This window comes from Carlito syrichta, unplaced genomic scaffold, assembly GCF_000164805.1.
Source record: "Carlito syrichta isolate Samal-C Ts95f unplaced genomic scaffold, Tarsius_syrichta-2.0.1 Scaffold288669, whole genome shotgun sequence".
Classification (NCBI taxonomy): domain Eukaryota; kingdom Metazoa; phylum Chordata; class Mammalia; order Primates; family Tarsiidae; genus Carlito; species Carlito syrichta.
This window is the reverse complement of record NW_007232765.1, coordinates 19,877-40,318: the sequence shown is the minus strand read 5'-3', so window position 1 is coordinate 40,318 and position 20,442 is coordinate 19,877. Positions and strand designations below refer to the sequence as shown.

Sequence of the window (20,442 nt, the reverse complement as noted above, 5' to 3'; positions counted from 1 at the left end):
GTTGTTTAGATCTGATATCCATGAAGGAGGAGAACTTGGGACATAACCTACTTTACTAAGATAGATTTCAACACGGGTAGAACTTTAAGGATCACCATTTCTAATATATAGACTAAGGACTATATATTATTCCTAAAGCCTTCTAGAACATAAGCCTTGCTGTATGTGCTTTATAAAGTAGTTAGCTCAACATTGACAGAATTGAAATTCTTAAATTTTGATCACTTTCTGAGAATACATTGAATATTTTTATAAAACTGTGAGATCTTGGTTTGGGCATGTTCATGTAGATACAGATGTTCAGCTGCAATTTGGAAATTTTAGCTAATTGGTGATACTTGCCCTTGTTCAGTGGTTTCCAGGCTTATTAGCATGTTGGGATCACACCCTGCACCCCAGCCCAGATTCTGATTTAATTGGTCTAGACTATGTCCTGAGCTTTGGAATTTTTAAAGATCTCCAAGTGACTCTAATGCACAAATTTGAGAACTGTAGTTCAAAGGCATTTACTAGTTCATGGTATTGCTTGAGCATGTATCAAGTACTCAGTAAGAGAAAATAAAAATGCAAGAGTTATTTGAACATGGGAGGCCTTCTCAATTATATCTAATAACTCTTAAAACCTCATTTCTGTGACTTGTGCATATACTGTATTTAGAAACAAATGACTCTTGTTTCCCTACAATGAAATTCTAGTATTTTAAGTGATGTATATAGATAAGCCAAGTTCTGACTTAAAATGTTAAGTGCCTTCAGTTACTCTGAACTTTCTAGGATGTCTCAGTTATACTGACAAAATACTTCAGGGTCATTTCTGATAACTCTTTTCTTTCTCAAACACTACAGACCTCTTGGATTTTTCACAGTTCTTTCCCACAACAGCCTCTTTCTCTTTTGTTCTTCTTAGAAACCCAGTTTGAACTAATAAGATTGTACTCTTGGCCCATTGAAGTAGCTTCCAAACAATGTCTAATTCTAATCTCTATCTTCTCCTGTCCATCCTATTTTCTGGATTGCTCTTTCTAAATCCACATTGATCTATTAATTTCCAGGCTCCCATCCTTTACAGAATCAAGTTCAGACTTTCTGAATTGACATTTAAGGGTTTGTGCCATCTGAATTCTGCATATCTAATTGTATTCACTTATAGTGCCTGCTGTTCTAAAGAGTTTCTGTATGATTTCTAGCTTTTTCCTGCACATTTTCCTATGCTCAGACCAGTCACCCCAACTAAAATGTCCTTCTCAAGTTTTGATTCATTTGTCAAGGCACAAATTAAACACCATTGCCTCTATGCCTTTTATTTTTCTTATCCCTAAAGCTGAATGAGATGTTCTCTTTCTTGTAGAATTGAGTCTATAAGACTTTATAAAGAAAATCTTATAAAGTCTGACATTATTTCTTATAGACGGAGTCTGCCGTTGGTTATCTTATATTTGTTTGGTAAAGAGATATTGGAGTATCTGTTTTATCTTACTCTGTTGCAAGCTTCTGGAAACCAAGGACTATATTGTGAACACCTACTTGCCCTTTGCAGGCCCTGCTCAAGGCTTCCCACATACATAATCGGCACATCATAAGTACTTGTTAACTTGAATGAGTGACATTCCAAAGAAATAGTTGACAGCGTCTTCCTACATTAGACTATATTTTCTTGAACAATTTACCTGCATATGTTTTTCTTGGGGTCTTTCCAGCTAGTTCTTAGGAAGGTGAAAAGCTAATAACACTGATTCCCTTCCTTCTCTCCTCACAGCTAATAATTTTGCAAGATAGAAGCACAAAAAGGAAAATATGCTTCTTCAGCTGTACTGACATAAAATATCTTCTAGCTACCTTGTAATTTTACTGCAAGATATAAATCCCAGTTTTATAGATTCAAAAGACAGTTTTTCTGCAAAGTCAGCAAGACCATTTATGAAAATATTTGTTTGAATCTAGCATTGGCAATTTTAAAACTGTTCAACAGATTGTGCTTTTCTTTTTTGCTTCATTATTTTTAATGACTTATGAAACTGTTGCAGTCTCTTTCCTTTTGTTCCGCTCTAACTTGCCCTCTGCACCAGCTAACTTAAGTGAGTTGACAACAGGGTTTTCCTTCTCTTAAAACGTGATTCTAGAAGAATTTATTATTTGAAAGGGGATTTTAAGTTCTTACTTAGAAAGCAGTAGGGCCATTCCTCTTGCCAAATGAAAGCCCTTTTAGAAATTATATGAAAAAACATTTAATCTACCCAAGGATAGTGTCAAAATTGTCTCTCAATGAAGTGGAAATGGTATAGCATCTCTTTGGGGGCAGATTAGCTCTGTGTTTACACTTAGCCAAACAGCTCAACTGTTCAGGAAAAAAAGATTCTAATAGCATAGTAGATTAAAACGTATGATGTTGGAGAATGCTAACATCTTTTTTTTTTTTTTTTTTTGAGTTGGAGTCTCACTCTGTCACCCAGACTGGAGTGCAATGACTGCTCCCGGCCACCACAGCCTCGATCTGCTGGGCTCTGGTGATCCTTCTGCCTCAGCCTTCTGAGTATCTGAAACTACAGGCGTGGCTACCATGCCCGGCTAATTTTTTGATTTATTGTAGAGATGAGGTCTTGCCAAGTTGCCCAGGTCGGTCTCAAGCCCGCGGACTCAGGCAATCCACTCACCTCAGCCTCCCAAAGTGCTGGGATTACAGGCTGAGCCACTGAGCCTGGCTATTGCTAGCATATTTATAGGACAAGAAAACCACTGTGGTTGGTGCAGAGTGTGAGAAGAGGAGATGGAGTTGGAGAGATGACTGTATCAGTCAGCATGTGGTGAGGACCTTGGATTTTATTTATTGAGTGTGAGGGAAAGCCTCATAAATGCAAGGAAGAAATGTGACGCAATTTATGTTTTAATGGGATTACTTTTCAAAAGGATTTCCTCTACTCTGTAGAGAATAGAGTGAGGGTAACCTATGGGAGAAGCAGAGAGACCAGTGAGAGCTGTTACAGATCTGTTAAATAGTCTAATGGAAATGGTTTAACAAGTATAATTTTTCCTTAAGCTCCTAAAAATATTGATATCTACAGAGTATTGTGCAAGTGGAAAGAACTTTAACTTTGAAGATATACAGAACTGCTTTTCCCTGGGATTTATATGAGGCTAGGCATGCTACTTGATAGAAAACCAAGAGATTAGATTCTGCCACTTTATGATGTGAACAAAAGTTCTATGAAAAGGAATGCAGTGGAAAGTGCAGCCTCGGTTTACTTATTTTTAAAATGAGATCTAATTTATTGAGTTGTTGTAAGGATGAAATATATAAAGCATATTATGTGCCAAGTTGAAGACCTTGGAATAGCATAGGCTCCTAAGTGTTAGCTACACTTTATAATCAGTTTTCATAATTCCTTTTTGTTTTCTTTAGGAGATAGGGTCTTGTTCTGCTACCTAGGCTAGGCTGGAGTGCAGTGGCAGGCTCATAGCTCACTGTAGCCTGGGATTCCTAGGCTCAAGAGATCCTCCAGCCTCAACCTCCCAAGTTGCTGGGACTATGGCATGTGCCACTACGCCTGGCTAATTGTTTTATTTTTTAAAGAGACAGGATCTTACTATGTTGCCCAGGCTGGGATTAATTATTTTCTTAGTTTTAAAACAAAGGATTCAAAAAAGACAAGTTTCCAAAAGTCCGTGGTTACAGATAACAAGGACTGAGCAAATGAATTAAATATGGAGAGAATGTGAAACCTTAATTCAATATCCTTGATACTTTTTGAAGCTTGCTAGAAGTATTTTTAACATAAGGGCTGCTGAAACACAGGAACAAGGTGATCCCTTTTTTTTTTTTTTTTTTTACTTTGGTACTCCAAGTATATAGTGGGTTCATTAATTTCAGTTTGCTAACATGGCTCCTTTCATTAATTATGCATGTATTTGTATGTTGTTTTAAAAATTTATTTGCTTTTATACTATGTTTTCTCACAGTATTTTTTTCCCCAAAAAAGTTAGTCTTTTCTTAAAACTAGTGCTATAACCTGTGGAATTGAGAGAAATTAAAATAATGTAAACCTATTATCAATTTGCTTTTGACATGGCACCATGCATTCTGTTTTTTAAAAATGTTTTTATTGTGTAAGATGTTAAAAAGTTGATTGTTGGAATTTATTTTTCCAAATAAATACATAAATGGAGACACTATCAGGATTTATCTGTAAATTATTTCACTATATTGAAATATTCTAAATTTGAAAATAATTACTCAGTATAGCATGTCTTCTTTGCCTGTGCTCCCTGATAGGTTATTCCAAAATTCCAATTACATATATATATATATATATATATATATATATATATATATATATATATATAATTTTATTTCATAGGTAGTAGTTAATCTCATTAGACAAATAACTAATACATTTGGATATGAGATCTACTACTAGAAAAATTAGTGGCCAGGTGTGGTGGTTCATGCCTGTAATCCCAGTGCTTTGGGAGGCTAAATTGAGAGGATTGCTTGAGGCCAGGACTGGACTAACCAGGGAAATATAGCAAGATCTTGTCTCTACCACAAAAAAAAAAAAGAATTAAAATTTAAAAAAATAGTGTTCTCATTAAATTACATTAGGGTACATATTCTCTTTATGGTAGCAATTCTCTATACCACCATAATACAATACATGCGACTTACTAATGGTCAAATTAACTTTCTTAGTTGCTATTCTTTCTATGTTTATTCTGTTTGAGACATCTTGGTATAAAAAGTGGTATGCTTAGAGGCAAGGCAATTGCATAAAATTCGGTAGGAAGGGAGGGATTATTTTATTTCAGAAGATCATTTATTTGTCAAAATTATTGTCCAATATTCGAGTCTGCAGAACTTTGCTCGCTCTGTTAAGCAGGATTGTGATCTCTGATATTTGAGGAGAATGTGTGCTTCCATAAGTGTTAATATGATAAAAAAAAAAGTAGTATGTTTGAAATTTGTTGTTGTCGTCTTTGTAGTCATGTCGTGCAAAATAATGTTTTGGTCAATGATGGACTACATATGCCTTGGTGATCCCATAAAATTATGATACTATGCTTCTTCTGTACCTTTTCTATGTTTAAATACACAGATACTTACCATTGTGTTACAGTTGCCTATAGTACAGTAACATACTGTACAGTTTTGTTGCCTAGGAACAATAGACTATACCATATAGCCTAGGTGTGTAGACGGATACACCGTCTAGATTTATGTAAGAATACTATGCTGTTTGCACAATAGTAAATTGACCTAATAATGCATTTCTCAGAATGAATCTTGTGATTAATTGATGAATGTGCTCACAAAACAAAAGTAATATTTAAGAGCTCTGTATAATTTCCAAAATATATTTACCTGTTTATCTCAAGTAATTTAACATTAATGTTGTGGTGTTGACTATTTTTATTTTAACTTCCATTTTATAATCTTGAAAATAAAAGCCCCGAAAGTTAACTGCAATTGAAAAATGATGGGAAGGCAAATGTTGTATTCCTTTCTGACTCTAATTATGGCAAGTGTTGTCAAATCTCCTAGCAAAATTCAGTTTACAGCCGATCTATTGCTTGTTAATCACTGCCTGAATCTAGAAAGCTAAGATTTTAAAGATATGGAGAAGTTAGAAAAAGGACTGAAGAAAAGTTTTATTTTTTGACATTAAATGAGTAAGTATATTAAAAATCTGATTAGTTAAAAGTATATTAATACTTGTCACTTGAAATATCAGCAGTAATGGTTTTGGAATAGTAACCATTACCTTGGAAATAAACACTTGTCTAAATGGTCATCAGTTGATGGAAAGAAGTCATCCAACTTTTCTTTAAAGGCTCCTTATGTGAAATTTTTAATTGAGTTATAATTTTTAGAAGTAGCTCCAGTAAATTTTTTCACAATTCTTTTAAAATTATCAATGTTAGCTGCTTCTCAATTTTTTCTTTGTGAAAAATAGATCAAGACAGAGAACTGAGGATTTTCCAAAAGCTTTCTTTTATTAGAAAGCTTGAATGGCAATTTTGATTAATACTAGAAAATGACATGAATTTTCAAACGTAATACCTCAGGGATTTTTTTTTTGATACAAATCTAAACTTAATAAAGGAATTGTATGTATGTGCTATGGACTGAATTGTGTTCCCTCTGATCCCCCAAATATGTATGTTTAACCTTAGTTTCCAATATGACTGTATTTAGAGATAGTGTTTTTAGGAAGTAACTAAGGTTATATGATGAGGTCATAAGGGTGGGGCCTTAAACAAATGGAATTGGTGTCCTTTTAAAGAAGGACACTCAGAGGACTCTCCCAGCCTTGTGAGGACAGTGAGAAAATTGCCCCTTACAAGCCATGAAGAAAGCCAAAAAGAGAATCACTTGGACCCTTGATCTTGGACGTTCCAGCATTAAGAACTGTGAGAAAGAAATTTCTGTTGTTTAAGCTATGCTGTCTATGGCATTTTGTTAATGCAACCTGAGTAAATTAAGGCAGAGTATAGATAGTACCCAATTTCTGGACCTGTCACGGATGCTAAATTCAGAATAGAAATTTTCGTCCTTTTTTTTTTTTTTTTTTTGAGTTGGAGTCTCACTCGGTCGCCCAGACTGGAGTGCAGTGGCCGCTCCCGGCCAGCGCAGCCTCAACCTGCTGGGCTCCGGCGATCCCTCCGCCTCAGCCTTCCGAGTATCTGGAACTACAGGCGCACACTACCACGCCCAGCTAATTTTTTGATTTATTGTAGAGCTGAGGTCTCGCCTGCCCAGGCGGGTCTCAAACCCTCGGGCTCAGGCCATCCACTCACCTCAGCCTCCCAAGGCGCGGGATTACAGGCTGAGCCACCGAGCCTGGCTCAATTTTCGTCTTTTAAAATCATGATAGTCCTTTTGATTATCAGAACATTTTGAGGCTGTTCATACCACAGTTGTTGTTTATTTCTAGTTGATTGGAGAAATTCATGAACATGCTTTTTTTTTTTTTACTCATCACAATTCTATTGTGCATTTGAAAAAATAGTAATGCACACATATGCAAGACCCATAATGTATTCAGTTTGCAAAGTGTCCTCAGGGATGCCTACATCCCTTACAACAGGTTTATGAATTTGCCTACCATCTTGGGGCCAGTCTATAAGCTTAACAACAAGGATGAGTTCTGCATATTGAATTGGTACCAGTGTTAACTGTAACTAGCTACCTGCACTGGCTATTCAAACTGCACACTTTTATTTCTCTTAGTGAGTATTGCTTAAATTAGGCAAAGTCTTCCGACTTACACCTAGCAATCACTTCCTATTTGTCTTGTGATCATCAGATCTTACAAGCTTAGTTGAAAGGCATTTTAAGAGAGATCTAGTTCAACTCCTTCCTCTGCAGACTAACAGCACAGAACTTAACAGTGAACCTGTATGTCAACCCAAATCTCCTCTGAGCTTCTTTATTTTAATGCTAATTGTATGCAGTTTAGTAGAAATCTCATATGTATTTTAAACATTTGCTTCAGTCATTTGCTTTGGTAGGTTTGCAAAGCTCTCAGAAATCCCTTGTAAATTGGTAGTGTACCTCTTTAGAGGCTCCTTTTTCATGAGGAATCACTTTAATTTATAAAAGACAAGCTGTGATGTTAATGATTCATTCAAAACTCTGCCTCAGACTTTCTTTCTGGCCTCTTTTATCTCAGTGCTCCAAGCCTGTCCATAGTCCTACTGGGCTCATTCTTGCAGAGGTTAAAAATGTCTACTGGGGGTACATAAATATATAGCATACCCAGGTGAAAAATATATTCTATTTCATTTAATACATGAACCAACATCAACACATACCTCACACCACAAAATGCCATAGATCTAGAGATTTGAATTGTAGAGTCTTTTTTTAGAAATAATTTTTTTAAATTTTGGAGCTGAGGGGTACAAGTGGGGATTTACTACATAAGTAGGTTGCATATAGGTGAAGTTTGAGCTTCCAACTGACCCTCTCTTCCCCTGCTAGTAGATCAGGTATCCAGTGTGGGACCATGTACCTCCCTCCTTCCCCACTGCCTGGAGTGTACAGTGTCTGCTGATCTCACCCTTGTGCTAGGATGACCAGTGATCAGGGCCTGCTTATGAGTGAGAACATGTAGTACTCAGTTCTTTGTTTCTGTGATAGATCACCTTACTATGATGGTCTCCAGCTGCATCTAAGTTGCTGTGAGAGCCATGATTTTATTCTTATTTGTGACTGCATAATATTCCATCACATATATGTACCACATTTTCTTTATCCAGTCCCCTTTTGATGGGCATCTGTGTTGGTTCTGTGTTTTTTGTTATTGTGAATAGTGCTGCCATAAACATGCACATGCAGGTGTCTTTTTGGTAGAGCTATGTATGTTCCTCTGGTTATATTCCCAGGAGAGGGACTGCTGGATTGTATGGAAGCTCAATTTTTAGTCCTTTGAGAAATTGCCACACTGCTTTCTACAGAGGCATTAATTTTGTTAGTATTTGGAAAGCTCACAAGTCAGTGCATTGTGCTTTCTTAGCCAAATAGTTCATCTATCTCTTTGTAGCACAAAGTCTCATCTGTGAGAAAGATTGCTACAGGGAAAATGGAAACTGTTTTACAATGGGAATCTTGATGGAATTTCATATTTTATGTATTTCATAATATCCTGACCTTACAGTAAACCCCCACACACATACACACACCACCCTACTAATTTTATATTCTTGGGGGTCACTTAGTTAATCCCTTGTGAAGAAAAGATGAAATAAATTATGTCTACAAAAGTCATTGATAAGATATTGCTAGAGGGCAAGACCATGGTATAGGTCAAGTAGGTAAAAATCTTTAGGGAAATGATGAAGGTATGCTTAAATGGACTAGTCTTGATTTAATAATAATGAATATTTTATATTCTGTTCATATGCTTTTCTTTTTTTTTTTCTTTTCCTGAGTCGAGGTTTCAGTCTGTTACTAAGGTTAGAGTACAGTGGCACTATCACAGCTCACTCAGTCTCAGCCTGCTAGGCTCAGGGGATCCTTCTACCTCAACCTCCCAAACAGTTGGGACTACAGACACACACCACCATGCCTGGCTAATGTTTTGTTTTTTGGAGAAACAGGATCTTGCTATGTTGCCTAGGCTGATCTTGAACCCCTGGACTCAAGTAATCCCCCCACCTTGGTCTCTGAAAGTGCTGGGATTACCGGTATGAGACTACGCACCCAGCCATCTGTTCATATGCTTTTCAAACGTGTTAAAATAAGTTGATTTAATTTTATTCTTTGTAAACCTAGTAAAAAAAAAGATGAAAACTATCATCCACTTTTTGTTTATGAGCAAACTAACGTGACTTGAGGACTTGCCCACACCATGGTCCCTACAGGTCACCTTCTTCTAATGTAGTTGGGAAAGATAGAGTTTGTCTGGGATCTTTATCTCACATCTCCTTCATGTAATCTATTTCCATTCTATGACCACTCATTTTGCTGGTCAGCTCCTTCATGTCCAAGATTCCTGACTTCCTCTCTATGATTTTACTTCTGGCAAGAGAGGAATTTTATGTTCAGAAAAGTTCACACTGAAATGAATTGAATGCATAATTGGCCTCATTATTAGTGACTGAGTCAATGAGAGGTAGATATCAGTTCGCCTGTCTGCAAGTGTCATCCTTCAACCACACTATATCTCCTTCCATCCCTGGCACTTCCTGACCTTCCATTCCCTACCCACAACTTTGTCCAAATGTAGCTATTTTTCCAATCTACCCTTTTTCTTGAAATCCTTGAAAGTGTCCTAGAAAGAAGCCATCAGACTATACTAGGATAATAACTGAAAGGAAAACATGAGTGACTCCTTAAGTCTCTCGTTGAATTCTAAACACTGCCAGGACCTAGCAGCACTGTTGAATAATTCTTCAGTCTCATATACCATATATGCTATCAAAGTGTTTCTCACTAAAATATGTTGTACCTTAGACACATGAAATAAATATTTTCATATAAGTGAGTAAACAAGCAAGAAGGATAATCTGGTGATGTTTCTATAAGTGCTTGCAAGAGAAATCACTCTATAAAGATTCAAACTCCAATCTCTCCTTCAAAATTTAGTGGAAATGAATATTTTTCTATTCATTAGTAATTAGTATAAATGATTGCATTCTGGTCCGGCTCGATGGCTCGGCCTGTAAGCCCAGCACTTTAGGAGGCCGAGGCGAGTGGATTGCCTGAGCCTATGGGTTCGAGACCAGCCCGGGCAACTTGACGAGTCCTCGTCTCTACAATAAATACAAAAATTAGCCAGTCATGGTAGCATGCACCTGTAGTTCTGGCTACTTGGAAAACTGAGGCGGAAGAATCGCTGGAGCCCAGGAGGTTGACACTGGGGTGGCCGTGAGCATTCCACTGCACTCTAGCCTGGGCAATGGAATGAGACTCCAACTCAAAAAAAAAAAAAAAAAGATTGTACTCTACAACTCTACATCAGTTAAGTTATTGAAACTGGTATTAGGAAAAAAAGGAAAATGGGAATGTGTATATTGACTATTTCACAGAATAATTTCAAGTTATTGACCTTGAAGTTCTGCACTGAACAGCTGATTTATAGTATATTAAAAGATTCTTTTAAAATAACTTTTCAAAGTACCTATTATAGAAATTCCATAGAACTATTAACTGTATATGTATGGCCTTGTGTTTCAATATATGGTAGTGGTTTGATTCAAAGAATCAACAATTGTTTACTTTAAGCATCCTCACATATGTTCTGATGCTTTATTGTGAAAAAAAAAGAAACTGGTTGTATATAATGTGTTTACTATTAAACAATTTAAATAATACAAAATGGGGGGAAAGTCCCTTTAAATTCTATCATCTAGAAATAACCTGGCAGTACATAGTAAATATCTACTATATATCTTTTAGATATATAATCACAGAGAATAGAGAGATAGATAGGTGAGTAGATATACTCATTTATATTTGGCCCTATGTAGTTTCATAAAATCGGGACTATAACTTGAGTACTATATTAGAAGTAAACAATACATTTTTTACTTTTTCTGCTGGTCTTTGATGCTACATGGGCAACCTGCAGAACGCTAGTTTCAGACTTTGCCTCAGATGGTTATCTTAAAAATTAAAACTTTGAGTTTACTCCTTCTTCAACTGTATTTTTCTACCTTCAGAGTTGTCTGTCAATTTCCTCCATGAAACATTAATTAACTTAAACTACTATTTTTATATTTTCATGATTGATAGCAATTGCATTCTTATTTATTACCATGTAACTAAATAGTCCTCTTTCTCTTTACTTCCATCAAATTTCTCTATTCCCATATAGCCACACGCTATATACAGTGGATAGTTCTATTGAATTTTTGTAATAGATACTTCAATTTGCCTTTTGGTTGATTTGGTTGTATAAGTATTATATTTTAATGGTATTCTTGCTAGTGGTATATTCCCTGTGTATCCATATGTATTAGAAATATGTTTGGCCAGGCATGGTGGCTCACTCTTGTAATCCAGAGGATCACTTGAGGTCAGGAATTCAAGACCAGCCTGGGCAATGTAGTGAGATCCCATCTCTACAAAAAAATAATTTAAAAAAATAAATATTTTTGTTGCCTTTATGCTTATTTTATATGGTGGTTGGGCAAAAAAATCTTGAGTCACAACGTCTCTGAATTTATGTAGACCTTATTTCTGCTGTACATAATGGAGAAATATCGGCCTACCTAATGTTTTCTCCTCCATAGAGGTAACTTGATTTGTCTTTCTAGATGCTTTTTTTTTATTCTATGGAAAAATATCTCACCAGGAAATTTTACAATACTCAGAATTCTGTTGCAAATTTTCTTGAGACGTGGTGTGCAAATGCAAATCTTTAATCTCAGAAAAGTATTATTTCTAATAATTTTTCTAGCTAACTACATATGTATTTGATCTGGGTTTTTTTCTATAATTTATATGTTGATCTATTATCTTGTCAGCTTGGGATACCATAACAAAATACCATGGACAAAGTAGCTTAAACAACAGAAATGTATTTTCTCATAGTTCTGGAAGCTATTAGTCCCAGATCGAGGTGCCAGCTGAATGTGTTCTTGATGAGGGCTCTCCTCCTGGCTTGTAGATAGCTGCCCTCTTACTGTGTCCTCACATGTTGTGGGGGGGGGGAGAGGGAAAGAGAGGGAGCGAGAGAGCGAGAGGGAAATGGGGAGAGAGGGAAGATGAATCTCATGTCTCTTCTTTTAAGATCTTTAATGCAATTGAATGAGGGCCCCACTATTATGACATGGTTTGACCTTAATTTACCTCCATAAAGACCCAGTCTCCACATACAGGCACTTTGAGGGTTGGGACTTCAATTTATACATTTTTGGGCAGGGGACACAAACATTCAATCCATAACATTTATCTTAAACATTATATCCTTGCCCTTTACAATTTCATGTTGCATGTTTCTCACAACTGTGTTCTGATTAGTAATTCAGTCACATTTATTCTGCTACTAATAGGTTCATTGCTGAAATTTCTTACTGGAGTACTATCAGTTCACTCTTTTTCTCTTTTTGTTATTTTATCATGTCCTTTTTGTTTCTTAGATCCACATTATATATTTTAGATCACAGAGAGCTATTTTTTAAACTCTGTTTTTGAAGGAGTATAATACTCTCAAATAATATCTTCAAAAAGCTTTACCTTTAAATGAACTGTATAGTCCTTGTAAAAAAATTCTTATAAGAATGTAATATATTTATTAATCCCTGATAAGAACATTTAAAATATAATATTCCTTTATTTATTATGAAGCAATCTTCTAGAGGTGGCCAATCCCGTCAATGATAAATAACCTTATTTAAGAACTTGGATTATATTTTATGTATCTGTGGATATCAAAATGACTAGCTCAGTGATGGTCATGCAGCATGTTCTTGATAATTTTTTCTCATTTCTCAAAGAAGAGAATGGAGTTCAAATGTTGTTGCTGCATAAGCAAATATGAGACACTTGCAAAAATTATCCACCATAAAATCAACTTAACACCCCTGATAGGAAAGAAGGCAACATTTGAGTTAGGAACGATATACTGATTGTTACAGAATGACTAAGCTGCAGTTATAATGACTTTTACTCCATATTTTTGGTGTATGTCTTCTGTTTGTGTGTAGCTGCACATTTCCAAGCATTTTTGAGAAACCTGGATTTATAAGGTTTATAGCCAACCACTGTCCCATCTACTTTCAGTAACAGTTTGTTTCCTAAATGAATTGGCAACTAGGCAGATCTCAGTAGTATTTTGTTTTATTTTCTATGGTGTTAGAAATCGTTTGCTTTGGAACAGAAAATGAAAATCTTTGTACCTGAAGTAGCTTTTGACAACTCTTTGATTACCATTACTCCTAAAAAAGAATAAGACGTGGTCTGAATAATTTAGTAGTGCTAAAATGTCACATTTCTGAAACATCTATTTTATGGCTTTCCTGAGTACCTGAGCCAAACACCTCTCTGGATTTAACAATTTGTGTCTCTGCATTCCTAAGTAAACAACAAATTGTCTTCTTCTTTAAGTAAAAGTTGCCATGACAACTTGGCATGCATGGACTATAAAAGTCAAATACTAAGCTCTAGTATTTTCAAAGATGAGATATTGTTTTCGGCCATTCTGATTTAAGGAAAAATGAAGGTGTATTTTCCCCTAGCCCTACCAGTGCAGTACTTTGCTATTAAACAAAAGTATGTATATATTTTTAAGATGATTATTACTTAAGTACAATAATATTCTTGTTATTTCTGAAAACGTCAAGTCTATTTCTTAACTAATTACTGTAATTCAGGGATTAAAGAAAATACCAAAGTTATTTTACAAATGTTGACTTCAGTGATTGTACTGAACTCTATTATGGTGCGGTGGCTCACACCTGTAATTCCAGTGCTTTGGGAGGCCAAGGAGGAAGGATGGTTTGAGACCAGTAGTTCAAGATCAATCTTATACATAGTGAGTACCTGTCTCTACAAAAAACAATTAAAAAAAATATAGCCAAGTCTGGTGGTGCACACCTGTATTCTTAGCTACTTAGGAGGCTGAGGTGAGAGGATTGCAAGCCCAAGAATTTGAGGCTGCAGTGAGCTATGATTGCATCACTGGACTCCAGCCTGGGTGACAGAGCAAGGACTCTGTTTCAAAAAAAAAAAAAATTCCTTAATTTCAATGTTGCTGAACTCTTTATAATAATACTAACAATAGGGACTTAAAATTTTTTAATTTTTATTTACACTCATTCTATGTTTTCTTCAAAGCCAGTCTTTCATTATCATTTGCTATTCATACATGATGATTTCTAGCAGGTTAGATGCATATATGATGATTTCTAGCAGGTTAGATGCAAGCTTCCATTCCTGCTGTGTAATTATCTAGAATATCAGAATTGGAAGCGTCCTGTTTGTTATCCATATCCATAAATCTGTGACTATTGCCTCATTCAATGTTGCTTAAGTTGAGTTGCAAGTCTTAGAAACCTGTTTTTTCCAATTAGGATTCCTTTGGTTAACCATAACCTAACTCAAGGTGATTTAACAAAAAAAGAGATTTAATGGTTCATCAAAGTGAACAAGTCCAGCAGTAGGTCACGCTTATGTACACTTGATCAGGGGTCTGGATGTTTCTTTGCAGTGTTTGTGGTTTTGTCCTTATCTATGTGCTTGTCTTTACCTCCCATGGAAGCAAAATGGAATCAGTAACCCGAGTCTCATACCTACCAATCTCAACCTTCAGAACAAGAGAAATTACCACCTCTCTACCTAAACTCCTAGACGTCTCATTAATTGGTCCTTCTTAGGTTATGTGCTCATGCATGGCCACCAACTACTATGGCCAGTGTAATGACATGAGCAAAATAATTGTGCTCAGCGTGAAGGAAGGCACCTACCTCTGATGAAGCAGGAGTCGGCTAGAAGGAGTTAAATACATGTTGGAGACCCAACCACAATGTGTTTTCCCCTCTCAGAACCCAAATAGTCAGTGTCCTGAGGTTCTGAAAGGGAGGACTGGAAACCCAGTAGGATACCAGTCCTCTTGGGCTGTGTATTATTCCCGCATTTTTCTTTTTCTTTTTCTTTTTTCTTTCACTTTTTTCTTCTCAGCAGACCTTTCTCTTCTTTCCGAAGGTGTTAACATAATTTGTATTGATACTCAGCATTTAGTTGGAGGTATTACTAGGAACTTTATTGAGAAAAAGCAAACAAACTTACTGTTAACGTTTAATCACTGGTCTCAGCATTTAGATTTTAGGTTATTTTCTTTTAGTTGTGAGGCAAAAATCTATGTAGATAACCGCTGAGGACATTATTTTCCCTTCTGGAACCAACTTTAGATATAGATATATTTGTGAAAAAGTGTATTGGAGTCTTGTTTTGACTATATTTAATAATTATATCATTTTATTTTATTAGTACTTAGATAATAAATGAATTAGGCAAAATATACATCTTGAACATTATTATTCAAATCATATACCTTCTATTTATTTAACATTTTTCTTACATTTACCCGAATGTTTTAAAATATATTTATTTGGTGATTCCTCACATTGATAAGCACAATTTCATATCATGGTTAAAAATACTACAATCAGAATTAGCCAAGAATTTGATGATTTTTCTTTTTTTTTTTGAGTTGGAGTCTCACTCTGTCACCCAGACTGGAGTGCAGTGGCCACTCCCGGCCACCGCAGCCTCACCTGCTGGGCTCCTGTGATCCTTCCGCCTCAGCCTTCCAAGTAGCCAGAATTACAGGCATGCGCTACCATGCCCGGCTGATTTTTTGATTTATTGTAGAGATGAGGTCTCGCTGCCCAGGTGGGTCTCGAACCCGGGGGCTCAGGCAATTCACTCACCTCAGCCTCCCAAAGGCACGGGATTACAGGCTGAGCCACCAAGCCCGGCTTGATGATTTTTCTAGATGTTCCTCATTAAAATTGCCTTTTAAAACATTTAAATCTCTTCACTGAGTGGGAAACTTGACAGAGGTGTTAAGACAGGCACCATGGTCATACCAATAATGAGAATTCAAATAAAAGTAGAATTTAATAACCCAAATTAAAAAAAAAAAAACAACTCTCCATTTCTAGGACCATTAACCAAAAGCAGTTCCTGATATAACCTTATTTTTAAAAAATAAAAATTTGAATTTGTTGTTAATAGCAATTATGGCTCAGGTTTTCAATAAGCAGTTCTAAAAAAGAAATTTTTATTTGCATGGCAATTAGATCTCTGTCTAGCATTATTGTGACAGAAAAGACTATTATACAGAGAAGAGATATTTGCTTCTAAGTTTTGTATATTTAACAGATTGTTCTAAAGAGAATTACTAAATTTATGAATAGATTTCTCATCTTAATTCACTTCCACTAGAGTTTATTTGAATTATTTGGCTATTTTGAAGACTTCTAACATTTCTAAGTTCAATAGACTTTTAAAAAGAATTTTAGGGACAACATATCTATATTGACATACATTATTCTCTATTATTGCAGGAGGACACAGACCACAATTACTATATTTCTCGAATATATGGCCCATCTGATTCTGCCAGCCGGGATTTGTGGGTGAACATAGACCAAATGGAAAAAGACAAAGTGAAGATTCATGGAATATTGTCCAATACTCATCGACAAGCTGCAGTAAGTGTTTTGACATTCAGGGTTTCTTTTATCTCCTGTTGTGAAAAAAAAATGTAGTTTTAATTGGCCTGTATCTCTTCTAAGTGTGATTATTAAATATTAGGACAGCCTTATCTGTTGTAATCACTTATCAAGTATATTCAGTTCTTTAATTATAATTTAGATTAATAATTGCATATAAGATATTAAAAAATGAAGGAGAATTGTTTTGATTAACCAACATTAGTTGAACTAATTTCCTTAGTATATCTGATGACTATATATTGGATTCAAAGTTGTGATTTATCTTGGATTACTTTTAGTTTTCTTACAATCAAAGAAGTGAGTTTAGGGAACATTTTTAAAAGTTGCATGAATTTGTTTCATTTATTTTACAAAGGGCTATTGCTCCTGGTTTTGAAAAGGATTTAATGAAAACATTTATGATTCAGATAACATATATAGATGAATTATAGGCTTAAGTAATGAAGTTTAATATAAAGGAAAATAATAAAATTTAAAAGATATTTTAAACCTGGGTCATTGTTTATTTACAAGCAGTCTTCCTTAATTAAATAATTTAACTTTCTGAGATGCATTTCTGCATCTACAAAATGGATATGATAAATATTAACACCCACCTACTTTGCCTTGCATGGTCATCGATGGCCTATTCTTTGTGCCAAACTGAATACTGAAATGGGTTAGGCTTTTTCCATTCTTCACAACAAATCTATGATTTAAATATTATTAACTTCCAGATGTTGCAGATGAGAGATCTGAGTCTTGGAAAAACCAAGTAACCTACCCAAGGTCTCCACTATAAGTGGTGAACTGGAATGTTAACCTAGATAGTCAAGTCGATGTTCAAAAACCTGTATAAAATTCATCACACTTGGTTTTCAGAATATTCTTTGGTAATCATTTTATTAGAAATGCCAGATTTAACATTTTAAAAGGTGTTTGGTTTTGCTGGCTTGAGTGACAGTGGAAACCCTATTGTCAAGGAAGCCATGTCATGTCCAGTTTAGTCTGACCTAAAGTGAAAACAAAACAACTTTAACCTTTCAAGTGCTTCTGTCATTATTGATATAAAGATAAAATAATAGAGTCAATGGCTGAAGTTATTTAGAGAGGCATTGATTTGAAAAATGTTAAATATCAAGAAAGTTTTGGAAGTGGCCTTTATTGTTTAAATGTAGATGTTCCTGTGAGATCAACTTTTAAAAGTTAAATGGAAATTAATTATAGTTCACCATGATGATTCATTGTATTTTCAGTGTAGAGCATATGCTTTCTGAGTTTGAGAAGCAAAGAATTAACACCTTCCCTTGCTGAATTCCATCATGTCTTTTATTTTTCATAATCAGGCAACCTGGCAAGATGACAGATTCAGAATTAATTCACTGGGAAATTTTCAAAGGAAGAGAAAATGAGAAAGATTAGGTTAGGATAGTGTTTGGAATTTTGCAATTGACAATCTTCCCATTATATCACAGTTTCTAATAGTGTAAAATATACTTTGTAGAAATGTGAATGTTGGTGTATCCACATGGAGAGTCCATGAAGTGGCCCAGTCCTAGAGTTGGCCACTATGGGTGACATCTATAGTCAGAAAAATAAGTTCCTCAGTTAAAATATTAATTGACTTTTTTCTTGTACATGGATATGACTGTGATCTCTTTCTTCTATGTTCTCCCAAAGGTAAGGCAGTTTGTGTGCTCTCTTTCTCCTGTAAGAGGCTTTTCCTCTTTGGAGTAGGGTTTACGTGGTTGCCTTGTGATCTCAGCACTCTGATAATGTCATAGAAAATTACAATGCTGTACACAATCTACTTTTTTATTGTTAATATGGAAGTGACATTGTTTGTTGCTTTCAATACCTGATGTGAACCCAAACACAAATGGAAGGACTTGAATTTCTGCTTAGAACTTACCCGGTACTCCATACATTCAATTTTAAATGTATATAATTGTTAAAAACCTCTATTTTTGCCATTTTTCATAACTTAGTTTCTTGATTTTCCATGAGTATTTAAGCTATTACCAAACATTTTGTAGAGTTAGAAATTGGCTCTGTATCCACTTTAACTTTGTCATCACCCTCAACAGAAAGCACACACACAACACACACTGACACACACACTCAGGCACACACACTTCCATTTATAATGATAGGATTGGTGATATTTCTAAGTTTTCTTTGAAAAAAATTGCCACTTAACCTTCTTTATTTAAGTTTTATATTTCAGATCTTATAAATTTACTTATATGAATATTTAAAAAAATTTATTTTATAAATTTGATTAGTAAATATTAGTCTGAGCTTCCAAATAGTATAGATTAATTCATGTTTTAACATTTCCACCCTATTGACCTTCCTACCTTTCCAATCCTGACCCGTTAACTTTGTTTCATTTCCATTGTGCCTTCCTCAAAATAAAATCAGATTGTTAAAGATGATGACTGAATTATATTATTAAGGTAGTAACATGGCCAGGGGGCTCAATAATGCTCACTTATACTCTCCTATTCCCAGGACACATATGCACCAAAATGTTCTACTCTTACTCTTGATGTTACTGAGAGGCTTAAGCACAAGGGATATGGCAAATGAGAAACATGTGTCCACTCTGTTAATTAGTTTTGCTCATGTCCTCATTGACATAAAAAGTTCTCTGGTAATTTGGCCGGAAACAGGATTTACATTTAAGTCCTAAGAGGAAGAAGGGAATTTCTCAAATCTTAGCACCAATTGATGTAATTTTCATACCCAAGAGCAAGCATTCTGTCAAAAGTAGACAGAAAGATCTAACTAGAGACAGACCCAGGAGTAGTCAGTTAACTAATCCATCCCTGAGTAAGCAAGAGGTAGACTGAGAATGCAGAAGATTCGCCTTCCCTGGAGAGGCATCTTCCCACCCACTCCCTGCTTCTGCAGGTGTAGAGGAGGGGACAGGAGAATGTCTTACCTGGGAACATGAGTTTTTATAAAAAATTTCCCCTCCTCTATCACCACTCGTAAATGTTGTCCAGAATTTTGGAATCATAGGTAATATTCTAGAAAGAAGAGGTGGTGTAAAGAGTTTTCCCTTTTCTCCCATTCACAATAAATCATATAATTTCAGAGCAGGGTGAAACTTAATTATTGCATTTACAGTTTTGACGCACCAAAACACGTTGACCTATCTCTCCTTGCATAATCTGAATTATAACATTAGTATTTATATTACATATGTGTATATTGGAATTTGATAGCATATTCTTTTAAATCTCTACATTGTCCTTTTTGTTTAAATAACATTTAAAAAATCATTAATGCAAAAAAGCAGATGCTAAAACCTAGTTTTGCAGCTGACAAATTAAAGCAAAGAACATGTCTTCCTTGATGAAGGAAAGTGAAGAATTTGTCTGAGTTTCTACCATATGGCAAGCAATGAGGCAGACATTTTATATTAAAAGTCTCAGTTACTTGCGTATATTTTCTTTTTCAAAGTCATGTGATTATCAGGTTGCAGATCCAGGAGTCTCTGTAAACCTAGAAACCAGCCTGAACTTGTTTTTTTGCCTCTTTATAGACCTCTCAAATTCCACATTTTTGTGATATTCTTCCATACTTCTATATCATATTATGTAATTTATTGCTGTGCACAAAGTTTGCTTCAAAAGCATGACATATTAGAATTATTTTGTCTTCTAAGACCATGGTTGATGACATTGTGATTCACAACTTCTAGAGAAGTATCTCTGTCCCGGTGGAAGGAGTCCAGAGTTAGAACTTAGGAAACGTTGGCTTCAGCACTCATTT

The 20,442-nt window shown here is 35.3% G+C and overlaps 1 protein-coding gene across 1 annotated transcript in view; it reads left to right on the top strand.

Annotated features, from left to right (window-relative positions):
- The window catches only part of LOC110595256 (plexin domain-containing protein 2-like), a gene marked incomplete at its 3' end in the record, with an annotated part of 62,219 nt that overhangs the window by 27,971 nt on the left and 13,806 nt on the right, over positions 1–20,442 (top strand). Inside the window, exon 3 of the mRNA XM_021710351.1 lies at positions 16,510–16,656. Coding sequence (XP_021566026.1) covers positions 16,510–16,656 — 147 coding nt within the window. The remainder of the gene's footprint in view (positions 1–16,509; positions 16,657–20,442) is intronic.